Below are 16,398 nucleotides of genomic sequence, written 5' to 3' on the forward strand. Positions count from 1 at the left end.
AACGGCTCTTAAATTTTTAAGGAGTGCGTGCAAATCAGATCAACGTGGCTTACTCAGAAAATGAATGTCATTTGTGAAGTGCTGCCTAGTTGGCTGCTTCAGCAAACCCAAATGAGAGAAACTAAAGCTTTGTAAATTCTGGAAACTATTTCTAGTTTTGTTATAAGACTAACATCCAAAAGTCTAGAGAAAACAATTCCGTTTTCTAGTAAAAATGAAAGGTCCTTAATCTCTAAGAATTTCATGCTGTTCATAAGCTCTCAATGTTTTTACAGCAAAACCAGAAAAGATCACTGTGCTGGCCAGTTGGATTTGATAACATAGCTTTTGCAATTCCAGCTCAGAAATGCAATCAGTGCAGAGATACTTTGATGGATTCTTAACACAAATATTTCTCTCTTTTCTAACAAAGGTATCAACTGTGAAGCTGAAATAGATGAATGTGATTCATACCCTTGTCAGAATGGGGCCTTGTGCACTGATCATGTTGGGTTCTACACCTGCACCTGTACACCAGGTTACCAAGGAATCCAGTGTGAAGTAGACATCAATGAATGTATAAGCCAGCCATGCCAGCACAATGGGATATGTCATGACCTCATTAACAGGTGAGAAATCAGTGTTTGCGCAGTTAGATACAAGTACTGATGTAAAATTCTGCTTAGTGCAACCTACCAAAATTAGAGTAGAAATCCATGGAGAGAATTGGATTTAGTGTGTTGTACATTCCAGTGGTAGTAACTGGGGGAGTGATCAGTGGCAACGTGTGAGAGGGGCCCTTCTAGTAGCAGAACTCCTCAGCGGTTTAGAAGAAGGTAGAAAATTGTTCCTGTTCTTGCTTCTCTCTGACATAACAGATGCAAAGAGAAGTGATTTGCAGATCATGATAAGCAAAAGCAGCTGGTGAGAATGTACCTGTGCATCAGTGTGCCTTTTCACAGGCAAACTGTAGGTTTAGAGATTGCTGGGGTTGATCTGCTCTGTCATTAGTGTGGCCTGTTTGCACAGAAGGAACTGTCTTTTTCCTCTGCTCACAAATGGGTATGAGGACTTACAGTCAGCTCAGTTTGCTCTTTTCTCATATGAGCCCAACAATGAAATGTAGAGCTTCTGCATCACTCTGTTTTGTTGCCCCACAGTTACCGATGTGACTGCAGTGACACAGGCTTTGAAGGAGACCACTGCGAGTTGGATATCCTGGAGTGTGCCTCTGAGCCCTGTCTGAACAATGCCACGTGCGTTGAGGGAATCAAGAACTACAGCTGTGCCTGCTGGACGGGTAAGTTTGAAGTCTATTTTGTATGTTGGCACCTAGGCATGCTGCGACAGAGAGCACATGCTGAGTTGCCCTCTTGAAGAAAGGATTTAACAATCATACAGCATGCTCCAGTGTGATGTTTCGTTATCCAAAACAGTGAGGCTACAAGTGGATCTCCCTTTACAAGTCATCCCAGGATCTGATCAACCCTGATTGGGAAATGCACCCTGATCTTCAACCATAAAATTTCCTTTCTCTTCTTTTCTGCCTTTTCCCTTTGTGTGTTTTTCTGTCATGAAGTAATAGTTTCTTGCAAATTGGTTATCTGGCTCCCTCTTTGACATGCTGGGGAAACTGGGGGACTCTGGGACTCTCTTACTCAATGAGTTAGAATGTCTTTTGGCTCCTGTTCTCATCTTCAAGGCAGCCACAATATTTGGGTGACTCATTCTAATGCAGTTGTGCATGATGCTTACACAGATGTCTCCTGGCAGGTTACACAGGGCAGCGTTGTGAAGAGGATGTGAATGAATGTGCAACAGATCCCTGTCACAATGGAGGCGTATGCTTTGAGCGATCCAACCAGTCCTATTATGGATCACGACCTGACTTCCCCAGTGATTTCAGCTACAGTCAAGCAGCTGGTTTCCTCTGCTGGTGCCAGCCAGGCTTTGCAGGTGGGCTTTGTGGTAAATGTTGCCTCCTTTCTGCTCCAGATAGACTGTGGTTTGAGTAGATAGGAATGATGGGTGAAATACCACACACCCTTTCCCCTGGTTTATAAATATCTATAAAAGCATGGATTTAAGAGTGGGGGAAATTGCTTGGAAAGGGAAACTAACAATAATACTTCATTCTTTTTTTATTTTTTAAGAAAAAGATGAGAGTTTGGTCCACTATCATGCAGAAGTTCTGATTCTGCCACTGCTCCCTTTCCTGACACAGGCAAATCACTTAAGCTTTGCTTACTTCATTTTGCCTAATGGTTTCAATGATAGAATCTATTTGCCAGAGTGTTGAGGGACATGCATGGTTTACAGAACTCTTCTGCATTTTTAGATGACAGAAAAGAACTGCAAAACGTCATGAACGCAGTTATCTTTCTGTTTGTATCCTTCACTGACGCACGCACGCACTAAAGTTGGCCATTTATATTTTCACTTCAAAGGGGAGACCTGCTTTACTAACATCGATGAGTGTGAGTCCCAGCCATGTCAGAATGGAGGTCGCTGCATGGACCTTGTTGATGGCTTTCTTTGTCATTGCCTGCCAGGTTATTCAGGTAAGGTTGGCGAAGGTGGGTGGCTGGCTAACTAGTTGATAGACTATATCAACTTTGAAACAGATCAGCCATGTAGAAAAGTCTAAGAACAGACTATCTGGGGACCTGTGTCCTGGAGTGAAAGTTTTCTGGGAGAACTATGTTTTTTATACACAAACTTTGAAAATGAAAAAGAGCATAAAATAAACATAAAATAAATTTTAAAAGGTGCTTAATGCTTTGGATGTCACAAGCTACTAACTGTAGCAGATTGGATCATCAGCACATAAAACATCTGTAAAACATCTCTCATTGGTAACACTCCTGGATGATAAGAGCCAGGGATTTTTGACTGAAGGCAGTAATTTGCTGTGTTAGGAGGTCAAAAGGTCTTTGTGATGTGAGCAAATGCAGCCTTCTCTGTTTACAAGGGAGTGGGGAGTTTAGATTCTTATACAAATGCCCTGCCTGACCCTAATGGGTCTCGGTTTTCTGGCTGAGAAACTAGAGGATAGATAGTACACAGCATCAGCTCTGCTGGGAGGGTGCACTGCTGACTGATAACTCTCTAATCAGTTTAGAATATTGATTCCCAGTTTTCTGGATCTTTAAATTCTGTATGTACTCTGTTTTGAACAATTTACACCAAAAAGTAGTTTGTAAGAAAGGTGGTCCCCAGCACAATCTAGCATTTGTGTATTTTTGAGGTGGGTGTAACCTTCCTACAGTGTTCCTAGGCTGCCATCTCGTGGGAAAAAGAAAAACTTGAAGCCAGTATAAAACTCCTTCAACTTCTTGGAACAGCAGGTAGCAGCATTCCAGAGTCTTAGGTCTGTATTGCGTGGGAAAGCATTGTTTTCCCTCTGTGGTCATAATGACTGAGCAAAGTTGGAGCAAGTCCACCCAACTTTTTACTGGAAAGACCCATTTCACAGGTACTTCCACACCCAGAATATCAAGTCAACTCCTAGTTAGTACATTCCGTTAACTGGGCTGAATTCTTTGTACAATTTTGTGGTGTATCTAGCTTGCTTTGGATTCCTAATCTAGGCTAGGTCAAGAAAAAATTGCTTTTGCAGGTGTGGCCTTTGAAAATAAGGTCTTATTGAAACTTTTTTTTAATTCCTACTTTTTCATTAGTTACAGTGCTGCTCTCATGAGCTAAGATCTTGTCCAAAGAGATGGTTTGAAGTTTATCCTACTTCTCAAAATTCCCACTGCCATGCGTGCCCTATTCCCTTTCCCTCCTTCGTTGCCTCTGCACCCCTCACAGAGTTCAGAATTTCATTTTGCTCTGCCACACTGCAGATCTGTTTAATCCTTTCCAGTTCTTAGTGTGCTTATGGGTAGAAAAGCTGACAGAAACACAGAATGATGGGCAAAGGAGTGCTAGAGTTCATTCTCTTGCATCAAATTTGGGTTCATTAGTTCTTGAAGGGGATTAGAAGCAGGCTGCTCTTCTGGATATTGCTTTTGGTAAAGGACTTGGTTTCATCTGAGGTAGTTCTGACACATTAACAGAGTGAAAGTCTGTGAGCAGTCTCTGTGAGATCAGTGAGTGCATGTGGAGGAGTGAAGCTGACAGGGAAATAATAGCAATTAATCTCCCCTCCTTTGTCAATTAATCCCAGTACAGTCATGCTGGGTAAACAGCTTATTACTTCATATTAGGATCACAGAACAACTTTGTGAAGCTTCCCATAATGTTTCCGCTCAAAACACATTTCTGTGGCAGCTTAGATCTACCATGAACTTGGGTTTAAGCTGCCTCCACTGATTAAAGTGAACTTGCTACTCTGATGAAGAATGCTTTCTTGGGGCAGCAGGGGGTTCTTTCAGTATTTTTTTCTTCAGTCTGAGGTATTTAGGGGGATGTCGGGATAACAATGTGAGTAAGGAGAAATTCATTCTTTGCAAATTAACTGCCTCTGTGCTGTCTCAGGCTGTAGGGCTGCAGGGAGGTGAACCGCTCTTCCTCTGAAATGTAGCTGTTGGAAAAGCAATGCCTCTTTCCATAATAGGTCCTGAGAGTCAGTCCAGTGCGTTAGTTTGTGCTTTAGCAAAGGATGTGCGCTCAGAGGATATAAGAAGTGCAAATTAAAAGATTGCATGGATACTAAATGAGGTAAGAAGGAGGATGAGTCATGTAGTCTTGGAATCACATCAACTGTGGGCAAGAGAAAAAGCGTATTAGGAAAAGTCAATCGTTAGTAAAAAGGACAAAATGAATTATTTATTCATAGGAATGATTTCAATCCATCTTGTGTATAGGGGGCCGTGGTTTAGGCCAGGACATAAAAAACAAAACAACAAAAAAAAAACTGGTGCCTCTGTTTGGAATGAGAACTGACTTTTAACCTGTAATCACCGAAGTGGAATTCGAGTAATTTGTTCTTTGAAAAGTTTAGAATGACGTGAGCACTCCTACTCATATGTCTGCTCCTGCTGAAGTTGTCTTCAGAAAGGCTTTGGCATTGGTCGGCCCGAATGAGAAGGGAAGAGCACCGGCATTTCAATTGCAACCTTCCCTTGGCAGGAGAACCTTGTGATCATGGTAAAATTCTAAGCTTTTTAGCACATGGCTTAGGAATGCTTGTACCTCCATGTGAAATCAGAAGGCAGTGTGGTGGTAAATTGGGGAGGGATTGTCTTTCGGTAGTAATTGGAGTGCTTACCAACCATTTCACTTTGTTCAGCCATAATGTCTTTGTCAATTGTCCTTAAAGAAGGAGGACACCTTCTGTGCAGCTGTAAATAGGTGCTCTGCAAGAGTGCTGGCCCAGATCAAATAGGCTTGAATTTCTGGGTCAGGAGTCACGAAGTAAATGGGAGATGCTTCTTCCTTCTAACCGCCCTTGTGATGTAGGTTGGCACTTGGACAGATTTAATTTTTTTTTTTTGCGGGTATTTCCCGATGTCAGATTTGTTTCAGAGATGTGGCCTCCACAGAAGGAGCAACTAAAAAGTTACGGTCACGGTTGAAGGACTTGCTACCGCTTCAACAGAATCACAGTTTAGTAATCCAGACGAAGGGAGCAGGAGAGTACTTCATGAGACATGCACACACCAATGCACACACCCCTAGCTCCCTTTGCATTCCACTTTGCATCCACCTTCTGAGTCATAGCTCCATGGTTAATGAGACCTTTTGACTTTCTTGTCATCTGATGAGAACGCTGGGAGCTCGTACACTTTTGGATCCTGCTTGTTGTCTGGGTGCCAGATGCGTTTTGATCAAAAACATCCTCTGAAATGCTAATACTTGTAACTGTGCAGTCTGTCTTGAGCTATCCCTTTACACTGATCTTCTGACTAGTGGACAGCCAGAGATACACTAGCTCACCACAGTGAGACTTTGGGGAGGATTATAAGAGGTGGAACAACTCGGATCAATTAAATTTGATTTCCTTACTAATGAAAATGGGGGAAGCCCAGCTTAATTAAATCTTTAGAATCACGCAAGGCAAATACTTGGGCAGAGAGGTGTCTCAGAGAGACAGAACACCACTCCATGCAGCTATGGCAAGCAGGTAAGATGGCTGTCTTCTAAGGGCCTCTGCCAAGAGAGGTGACTTGAGGATGCCAGACAGCAGATTAGATCCAGCGTGTTGATTCTCACACAAAATGCTTATCAGCAGTGATGATTCATTTCAGTGATAATGGACTCACTTGCCGGTGAGCCACCGCTTGCAGTATGTGAACTGCCACGTACACTTTGTGCTGGTCAAGTCTCCGTTCTTCTGAGCTCTTAAGCTGGGGATGGCTGTCCCTGAAGCCTGGAAAGAATTTCTTAAATTTCTGGGACGCGTTTACCAACAGAGTGAGAAAGTTACTAATCTCTTTCTAAGGAATGTGTGAAAGTTGGAAATCTGTCCAAAGTTCACATTTAATTTTCTGACATTTTTCTGTTATGAAGCTTCTGACATATTCAGTGTTGTTGTTTTTTTTTATCCTCATCTCCCTCAAGAAGTTTCCCAAATGATTGGGAACAAAATAATTCTCTGACTTTCAACCCCGTGACTGAATCTTGTAACTTGCGTGGTTGCTGGTGTGTGAGAACGGGGAATTAAAACCTCTAGAAAACAAATCATCTGATCACTTTCAATTAGAATCCTTCGAAGAATATCATAAGCTGGTTTGGAAGGCACCTTTTTAAGTATTTTACCTCAAACATATACGTGTGCTACCTAGAATTTTCATGACAGTGTATTTTCCCATCATCGTTATCTGTCTCTGAGAACACTGGACAGTCTAAATACATCCTCAGATTGATCCTGGGAAAAGAAGCAACTGCAGTTTCTACTAACGTAATGAATTTGGAAAGATGTAGTGGCAAGCAGGGGATCAGAATCTGCCGATTTATGGTACATGATTTGAATTCAAGATCTGTATTTCCAGTCAGCAGCATACAGAGACTCTGTATATGTGTGTGTAAATACATACCTGCGTGTGGGTATAAATCAAAGCAGAGATCTTCCTAAAGGGAACGAATGTTCTCCAGTCTTCACGGTCATTATATTGTTGCAGTAGACAGTTGAATGAGCACAAACTGCTTGTTTTCATTTGAACAGGAACAGAGGGGTCACCCTAGCTATCGTAGATAGCACTAGAAATGTGTGTGAGGATAGAACTATGCCTACACAACCCAGATGTGCCTATCTGGGAAGTTCTGATTTCAAACAGATACTCACCATATCCCTGCTACGTGGTATGTTGACTGGTATGTTTGGACTGAGTTAGCTCAGAAGAAAGTAAACAAACTGCAAGAGTTCCTGGAATGCTTTCTTTTAATATCTTGAAGTCATACTGCTCATGCAACTCCCATACTCTTATTTCTGGGAGTTTTTGTTTGCTTGGACCTGAAGTTGATACTAACAAAGACTTGAAGTTTAGGAGAAAAGCTTCCAGATCACATTTCTTCACAGAAATGACAACCTTCTCAGGCTTCTTCACAACGTGGAAGAACAATTCCTCCTCATTACAATTTGAAAGTAGCCACATTTTTCTGAAACCAGATCCACGGAGAAAAGTGAAATTGCAATAGCTGATTTTGTAAGATTGCTAATGGAGAAAGAGCTTTGATTCTGCAGTCCTGTGATTGAAGTGGTTCAGTCAGCACAAAGCAGGGTGTTTCCTTCCATTCAGTTTGACATTAGATAAATGGGTTGTGGTAGTTAAAACTTGAGACCTTTCTTTGTGAATGCTGCACGGTGGAAACGCTTGTGCACACAAATTCACAGAGTGGGGCAGATGGAGGAAGGAGACTGCACGAAGAGCTGGTCCCAGCGCTGAATGTACAGCAGGGCTGGGCTCTGCATTTGAAACTCTCCTTATTCATATGCTTCGGTGGTGGAAATACAGCTTTTTATCTTAGCCTGTAAAAAGAAAAATCCAGACTTTGTTCTTATTTCATGGAACTTGGCACATTCACCTGGGAGGTGGCAAGGGCAAGAGATTGTCTCTTGACTTTCTGCTGCTGGAGCTAATGCTGTGGATACTGCAGGGTATTACTGTAATGCACTGAGGGAGAGCGCTGCAAGTACGCATTCTTCGTGTCAGCACTGACAGAGGCCAGCTGGGGAGGTTTAGAGCAGGGCTGGATTAGATCTCACTGCAGCGCAGGTCTCTGCTATATTGGTTAGTTCCATCTCCAATCCCTTTTTGTCTGACTGGCATCGGGGAGCGCTTACACACATCCTGCCAGTTCACTTCAGACTTTCTGCCCTTCCCCACCCCCGCTCACCCCCACTTTTTTTCCTTTACTGTCACAAATGTCCACAAGGAGTCGGCCATGAGATCTGTGCTGATTGGCGTGATCCTGAAGGGAATTTTTCTGCTAGCAGGTAATGAGATCTATACAGTAATTGCAGCGTGTCCTGAATGTTTGCGTGCCTGCTCAGGGCAGGGAGCTGGCTGTGTGATTAATGGTAGCTGGAGGCATGAGAAGGATGAGAATTCACTAGAAAGGAAGAATGTTTTTATTTTGAAGAGACCTAAAGTTTTGTTTTGGAAACTTTAGGGCCAGGAATTTCCTTGTTGCCTCAAGATAAATGTGGAGCAGTCAGCGTGCTCCGTGCACATCTTTGCTGCAGTTCTGCCTTGCTCTCAGCTGCCTGTCCGCAGAAATCCAACCTGGGCTGCTGCTCTGAGGCACGGGTCCTTGTTCTGTACTCAGGTGTACTTTGTAAACATGTCAGTGTCTCCTGTTAGTTCTGTGAAGCATTACATTTCTTTGATGGAATCTTTTTTTGCAATTTCCCTTTTTGCTTTAATGATTTAAAACTCCTTTATTGAGAAGTAATTTTTCTTTAGCTCAGGGGACAAACCCTCAGCTGGCCTGTGCTCTTCTGCGTCTCCTCCCCCACGTCTCCTTGAGGAGTAGTGCACGGTGGGAGAGAGGTCAAAGCAGTGTGTTGCCATGGAAATGGCAGTAATTGTGCAAATATAATTGTGGCCGGGTCTGTTTGTTGCTGCTAATTCTCTCTCTCTCTCCCTCTCTCTCTCTCTCCATCTCTCTCTTCACCTCCCTTCCTCCCCCCCATTTTTCTTTTGGTAATAATACAAATCCTAATTAGGATGCACCAGGGAAAGGTTGCTAGGAATTCAGCTGTCTTAAGGGGAAAAGATGTCCAGTGTTGGCGGGGAAGCCCCACTGAACTCGCATGTTTCAAGAAATGAGAGCATGAATAGACCTCATCTTTCAAGTTTTTTTGGCATGTGACAGCTAAATTAGAATCTTTTTCTTCATAGGTGTTTCTTCTTTTAGTATATGTATTCTTATAGTATCTACAATGAACTGTTGCTTATTAATAGCAGCTAGAAATCATTGCTTTCATTCAGAGAAGCTGAATGTATGGATTTGCATAACGCAGCTCCGAAACAGGACTGTTCTTACCACGTCAGTAACACTTCAGAATGTAGTGAATAGATTTCTGTTTGAAAATAATGCGGACTGTTAGAGCTTAGCAACTTCTAGCTGTATGTCCTGACCCTGTAGTTACTGGGACTGTGCACTGAACACTGCTAAAGTATCTGGAATCACAGAGTGGCTTGGGTTGGAAGGGAATGTTTGAAAATAATTGTCTCCAGATAGCAGCCTTTTAGATAATACCTGACTATTTTTTTAGATAATTAATTCTACTGATTTGCATTTCTTAGACTTTAAATATATGAGAAACTCAGTACACATTTCAAAATCTAATAATGTAATGAATCACGTTGATTGTTCAAATAATGTTGCCAGTAGTAAGAACAAAAATAAATGTTTGAGCTAAGAAATTCAGAGGGTACGAAGGAGACTCGGTAAGAGGAACTTGCTTTAAATGCATACCAAGAAAAGGATGCCTAAGCTTTCCTTAGAGAAGCAAATTAGTTTCTAAGTTCTTTTAAATTATAGAATAGTGGATATCATGAAATGATCTGCACTTCTGGGTACTGCAGTGGCCTAATGCAGGGATCTTGTTTTTTCTGAAGTAGACAAAAGTTCCTTTAGTTCGCTGGAATCTGGATCTTCATTTACACTCAGTGATCTGCAGCCAAACACAAAACTACACACTTCTCTGCTGAGCTGAAATTAGCATCTAGGAAGCAATATTCCATAGGAATCTTCTATTTTATTTTGGCGTAACTAAGAATTTGACAAATGGAAGATGTTCATAGTTGACAAAAATCACTGGAGATAATGAAGGAAGAGAAGGAGGCCAGCTGCTCGATGAAGGGTGTGATTATTGCAAGCTGTATAAGGAGCAGCGATGTAGAACAGGGCTAACTGCTAAGCAAGGGGTCACACTGGCTGGAAAAAAACTGTTGCTAGATTTTTACAACTCTGGCACAGTCTCCTCTGTCACCAGTTTGTTCTAAAAACTGCTTCAGACTCAAATCTGATGCTACACGGGATGCTAGGAGGGCAAGGATACCTTTTGTTGTGTTAGAGCTCCTTTCTTTCTGCTTTAGTCATGTGAAGGCTGGCTATTTGCTGGCAGAAACAATGAGGGCGATAGAGACAGTGCTTGTTTTTAATTCCTCTAGGAAGAGCTGCCCTGCTCCTGCTGCTGAGCGTTTCCTTGTGAGGTTAGACAGCAGCATGTAAAGACCTGAAGTTGCCAGCGTATTCTTTTCACCCATTTTAAATAAATGATATAGAAATCACACCAGCTGTGTCCCGTGGGAAAGCTTGGTGTTTAATTAGCCACCAGCCTGGGGTTGTGCACTCACCATAGGGACTAATTTGCCACCTGGTGTGAAGCACTCACCCACAGGTGTCAGCTGGGAGCTGGGAAGCAGCAGCACAGGCAGGTGTTCTGCTGCTGCTCCCGAGGAGAGCGCTGGCCAGAGCGGATGTGGGCAGGCTAGGAGGGAGAGATGGATAGGAAAACAGGGCTCCTGCTTGCTGCCGGCCCGGCCAGCCATCTTAGAAAAATTCATGGCATCTCTCCGTTTGTTATTCAGAACAATGCTGTTTTCTCCTTGTTGCCCTAGTAAATAAATATGGCTGCTCTGATCTCAAAAGGGGTGGCATCGCCAGCACTTGGGACTATGCTGACTCTAAGTATCTTTCCAATGCCATTAAATGGCCTCTCCCCAGAAGTCCTACTGCAAACCTGCCTCTTACCATTCTGAAAGCCCTTCAGTCCACTGCTAAGTCAGAAAACCCACTCCACGTGTTTCCTCAGTTCGTCCCATCTTCTCCCACGCTATGGTTCTCCAGGCCTAGAGACATCCATCATGCTCTATTTATTCCAGCACTTTTCTTCCAAGTGTGGCCAGAGCTTTGTGCCAAAATCTCATTTCTGCCCTTGCTTCTTCCATTTCCTCAACAGTTACGATCACGCCCCAGGGTCTGTGTGCTGAGCATTAATTGCTGGCGAAAAAAGGAAGGGCTGAGGTAGTATTAGCAGTTCTGAATCTGTCCGTCAGCTGGGCTCCTCTTCAGGGCAGATGTTACTGGCCAAATTCGGTGCTTTTCTAGAGGCACTACACAGAGCAGTTCTCTTTCAGTTTAAGAAAAGTAGAGGTGTGTCCTAGAGGGATCTGAGATAATGCTGCTGGCAGAACAGCTCTAGCACAGCTGAAAAGAGCGGAATTACCAGAGCTCCTGTTTCTGTTTCAGCGCTTCTGAGAGCACCGTATGTGTTATGGTCTTATAGTGGAGCTGGAAGCTGGTGTTGAGTCTTCATGTCTCTGCAGATAGCACTGTCTATTGCAGCAGCTAAATGCTTGGTCTCAAAAGAGTAAAGCAGCTTGGTTAGACAGCACTACCAGATGTTTGTGCAAGACTGGCTGCAAGGCAGCGCTGGAATGCGAGGCAGTTCACATCAGCACACAAATTCAAGAAGCTTCATATCTTTGTTAATTTTTTTTATCATGCTATCAAGTCCAGTTCCAGTACTCCTAATGCACCATCTCCCCTCATCCCTTTTTCCCCTCAGGCAACTCTCTAATCTCTTTGACGTGCCCATTCTGTCTAGTGGCTTTTCTTTACAAATGTCTTTTGTGTTTTGATTCCTCTCCTTTGTGTGTGAATTCCTTCTTTTTCTTTCTGCTGTCCTCGTTGTGCTTGCTAGGTAGATTCTGTGTGTAATGCTATTAGATCAGGATAATCCATGCTTGGCTTATCTGTGTGACTGTCTCTGAAGATTAGTGAAAACCAATGTTATGGGCTAGATAAACAGTGAACTGGTTCAGGAGGGCTCTTCTGTCAGCCTGGAGATGCTCAGGAAAATGACAGCTGATTTTCATTAAGTAGATTTGAGTGTAATGGTCTGTAATTTCATTGAGCCCTGTTGGGATGCATGTGCCTCGAGGAGACACACTAACTGCCACGCAGCACTCTTCACCCAGTTCACTTCTGCAGGACTGGAAAGAACTGAAATCAACTTAATGCAAGAATGACAAAGTGCCTGTGGAGCATGTGTTGTTTCTTGTTTTGTAATGAACTGAGTTTTGTGAATGTTTTACAACAGGAGGGCTGTCTGGTATTGTTTTCCAAACTATGGAATTTGAATTTTCTTAGCTGTGGCTTTCCAGTAGCTTCCTGGCTGGTGATCTAGTTAGACGCCGCAGCAGTGGTGCCCAGAACATGCTCCAGTCAGATGTATAGACTTGAGTTTAAATGCACCAAATCGATGTAGGAAAGACGCATAAAATCCTTGTCTGTGCTGTCTTGTCCCTTTAATATCCTCTGCTTGCTCTCCATGCATGCTTATTAGCTGTGTTGTCTAGATTGTCTGGGAGAGGACAGTGGAGTCTGCTGGATGATGCAGTCTGACTAGCTGAAGCTCTACAGCCAGCACTCTCTCTGCAGCATCTGGACAGACAGCACACAATGGTCTTTTGTGGCTCTTATGTTAGTAGTAGGCCACTCTGTGGTGAGTGCAGGGCTTCTTGCTGGCAGCTCTTGGGCTTCTTGTGCTTTCCTGAAGAGAATGCCTTAGAGAGCAGCTGGGGAGGTCGCTGTGCCTAGCAGGCTGGCTCTGGGGGAGGGAGTCGCAATCCCCTGCAGTGAGATCCCATTTCTAAATCTCTTTCGCAGGTGTGGAATGTGCTGTTAACATCAATGAGTGTGAGGAGGGTCCCTGCAAGAATGGAGCTGTCTGTGAGGATGGCATTGCTGACTATACCTGCCACTGTGCCCCTAGCCAGGATGGCATTGTATGGGGAGGGAAGAACTGCTCTGTCAAGCTCACTGGGTGCCAGACGCATGACTGCCAAAATGAGGCCTTGTGTATCCCGACTTACCAAGCTGAGAGCCACGGCCACCTGTGCCAGTGCCAGCCTGGTTTCTATGATGCCACATGCTCAACACCAACAACATTTTCCTTTGCTTCCAGAGGGTATCTCCTCATTGAGCTGCCCATGAACAATCAGAGCAGGAGGGAGGTAGCAGGAGAGCAGCTTGCCAGTGTGTCCCTCCGATTCCGAACCACCTTGCCCAGCGCCATCCTTTTTTACCGAGGCCACGAAGCTGAATACTTGTTCCTGGAGCTCTTTGATGGCATTCTGCATGTAGAACTGAAGAGGGAGGATGTTGGGTACCTGCTGCTCCTGGAGCGGCTGAGAGTTGATGATGGCCATTGGCATAAAGTTGAAGTTGTTCTGCAGAGCACTGTGCAGCTCAAACTCTGGCATGACTCCTGTGATGCAGGTGTCTGCCTGCAGAGCTCTCCTGTCCCACGCAGTGCTGCTCCGATCCCAGATGCCTTCCTGAGCACGTATATTGGAGGTGCTGAGGATCCACTGGCCAACAACACACAGAGCCAGCAGGGCTTTGTTGGCTGCCTGGAAGACTTGCAGGTGGATGCTGAAGTTGTGCTCCCAGCGGCTCTCCCTGTAAGTGATACTTCCCCTGTGACACGGGGCTGTGACCGGACAGAGTGGTGCCTCTCCGAGCCCTGCTCTCATGGCGGGCTGTGTGTGGACCTTTGGACAACGTTCAGGTGTGACTGTTCGAGGCCGTACGGAGGCCCTGCTTGCTCATACGGTAAGTGCCATGCGATTTACATCTGCCAGCTCCTTTGTCAGCTGGTGCTTCAAAGATACTAGATAAGCATTTATAGTACCTCCAGAAGCAATATTTTTCTATTTGACCAGAGGGGAGAATAAAGCAAAACCCTCTGTAAAGAAAATTCTTATTGATTCCCTGTCACTCGCTCCTGCAGAAATAATAATCAGATTTGTGGTGCACATGTTATTCCTTGTTGAGCCAGAGGCTCTGACTCATCTTTGTGTCAGATCTAAGTAACTGTAGGAGAGTAGGGAAGTTGTTTCACTGTGAAAAGCTGAGCTTGAGCTTTGAGTGAATGAGAATGTATTGCTTTGTAAATAAAATAGAAAGTGTTAAAGGAAGCTCCTTGACAATTCTGAGTTAAAATTATACTTATTTGCCTTTTTTTATTCCCATAAGACTTATATTGCCTTTTTTTTTTTTTTGTATAAAGTTGCTCTGCTGTTACCTTGTCAGAAAGCTGATGTACATTTCATTTCTCTTCCAGAACACCCAGCAGTAACATTTGGCCTGGAGAATTCTACCAGCTTTTCCTCTTTCATCCTTTCTGATAGCCTTGGTGCAGACTTCAACATCTCCTTCTTCATTCGTAGTCTGAAACGTAACGGTTTACTACTGCAAATCAGCAATGAAACAGACCCCTGCCTCACTATATACTTGAAGAATGGCAAGCTAAAGATTGAAATGTTATCTACAGATACCGTGACATTTCCAGAAAATTTAGTTGATGGAAGAAGACATTTGGTAGCTCTGTCTTTCCAAGGAGGAATTGTTGGTGCTCACCAATCAGGCATGTATGTGGAGCTGGGACACCTGGTAGGAAGGCCTCTTTTAGCTGGCTATGAAGTGTATATTGGTGGACGTCCTGACCCACACAGCACTGACCTGTGGGGAGGGTATTTTAAAGGCTGCTTGCAAGACATCCAAATGAACAGCCGCAAAATAGAGTTTTTTCAGGTTGAGAACTACAGTCTGCCAGATGAACTTAATAGGACTCAAAATATTAATCTGGTAAATGGATGCATCTCTGATAACACCTGCAAGGTAGGAGGACTCTTGTTTTTCTCCACATGTGTGCAGTTGTTTATTTATAGGTGTGTGACTGCAGAACAGTTTGAGTGCTGCTGGTACCAGGGAAACAGAACAGGACACCTGCACTCTTAGGCCTCGCTCCTGTAGTTCTTGTCTTTCTTTGCCCTTTTTTTTATATAACTTTTCAAATCTGAGAGCTGCAGACTTCTCTAGAATTAAACTATGGGAAAAACTTCCTCTGCCCTGTTATGTTACTAATTTTGGCAGCTGTTTGCTTAGATTTGAATACACACAGACAAAAAGAACCAAAAAGCCCTTCTGAAGAATAGCAGAGTGGTAGATGATTAATATCAGAGGCCATAACAACAAAAATAATAGCAAAGAAGGACATTTCCTTCTCCTCACCATCAAATAACTAGCTACAAACCATCAGTAACGTTGTACTGCTTGGTGTGATATGCTCAGAATAACTGCTTTTTCACAGAGGGCCTTAGACATGTCCAAACCACGACTCCTGTACATGTATGCATCTGAATGTGTAGATTATGTAACAGCTTGAAGGTCAGCATGGTGCAACTGTTGGTGCACCATGTTGGTGCTGCCAACTGTTCTTTTCTAAACTGATGGAATTCTGCCTAGAGAGTTCTTGTCGATCAGCAGTGTATACAGGGAGAGTCTCAGGAGTTGCTTGCATAAAAGCTCTGGTAGTTCCTTTGCTGCCATCGATTACCTTTTCTTGATTCAAACACCAATTGTCACATTTCCTTCCAACAAGATCTCTTAGATCTAAACATAAATTATACTGCTCCTAAATTGTGCTGTTTTGCCTTACAGTCTGAACCATGTCAGAATGGTGGCAGGTGCATTGTCACTTGGAATGATTTCCATTGCAGCTGTCCAGCAAATTTCACTGGGAAGTTTTGTGAAGAGAGAGTCTGGTGTGAAAGCGACCCGTGTCCTGAAGCTACCACCTGTATAGATGTTCCAGCAGGATATGTGTGTGAGTACTGTTCTCCTGCTTATGTGTTGGTGAAGTCCTCAGGGTCTACAGTCAGTATTCCTAGTTCACACTGTTGTGATAAATACAAACACATGCTGCAATTAGCAAGCTAAGAATGGTGGCCAAGTATGTACTGTTACGGGCAGCACACTATGGATTTACCACCACTATGTGAAAGTGAAGGTGGTACTCAAAGATGTTTTCTTCTGTTGCTGAGACTTGATCATGGAGGAGCCTGCTCGCTGTTAGAGAGTGATTGCCTGCCTTACCATCATTGCAGTGCAAGGGCCAACCTTTTTCTCCAACGTTCCTCCATTCCAAAAGTCTTAGATTGTTTCACTAAG

The 16,398-nt window shown here is 43.6% G+C and overlaps 1 protein-coding gene across 14 annotated transcripts in view; it reads left to right on the top strand.

Annotated features, from left to right (window-relative positions):
- Positions 1-16,398, top strand: part of CRB2 (crumbs 2, cell polarity complex component) — a 67,566-nt gene that overhangs the window by 40,866 nt on the left and 10,302 nt on the right. For all 14 annotated transcript variants that reach the window (XR_002443583.1, XR_002443581.1, XR_002443582.1 and 11 more), the window contains 7 exons: positions 413-608; positions 1,140-1,279; positions 1,753-1,935; positions 2,427-2,540; positions 13,051-13,998; positions 14,510-15,066; positions 15,889-16,054. Coding sequence is in view for 11 of the 14 variants with exons in the window: in XM_021413754.1 (XP_021269429.1) it covers positions 413-608; positions 1,140-1,279; positions 1,753-1,935; positions 2,427-2,540; positions 13,051-13,998; positions 14,510-15,066; positions 15,889-16,054 (2,304 nt within the window). In the remaining 3 variants the exon portion in view is untranslated. The remainder of the gene's footprint in view (positions 1-412; positions 609-1,139; positions 1,280-1,752; positions 1,936-2,426; positions 2,541-13,050; positions 13,999-14,509; positions 15,067-15,888; positions 16,055-16,398) is intronic.

The sequence above is a fragment of the Numida meleagris genome, chromosome 16 (genome assembly GCF_002078875.1).
Source record: "Numida meleagris isolate 19003 breed g44 Domestic line chromosome 16, NumMel1.0, whole genome shotgun sequence".
NCBI lineage: Eukaryota > Metazoa > Chordata > Aves > Galliformes > Numididae > Numida > Numida meleagris.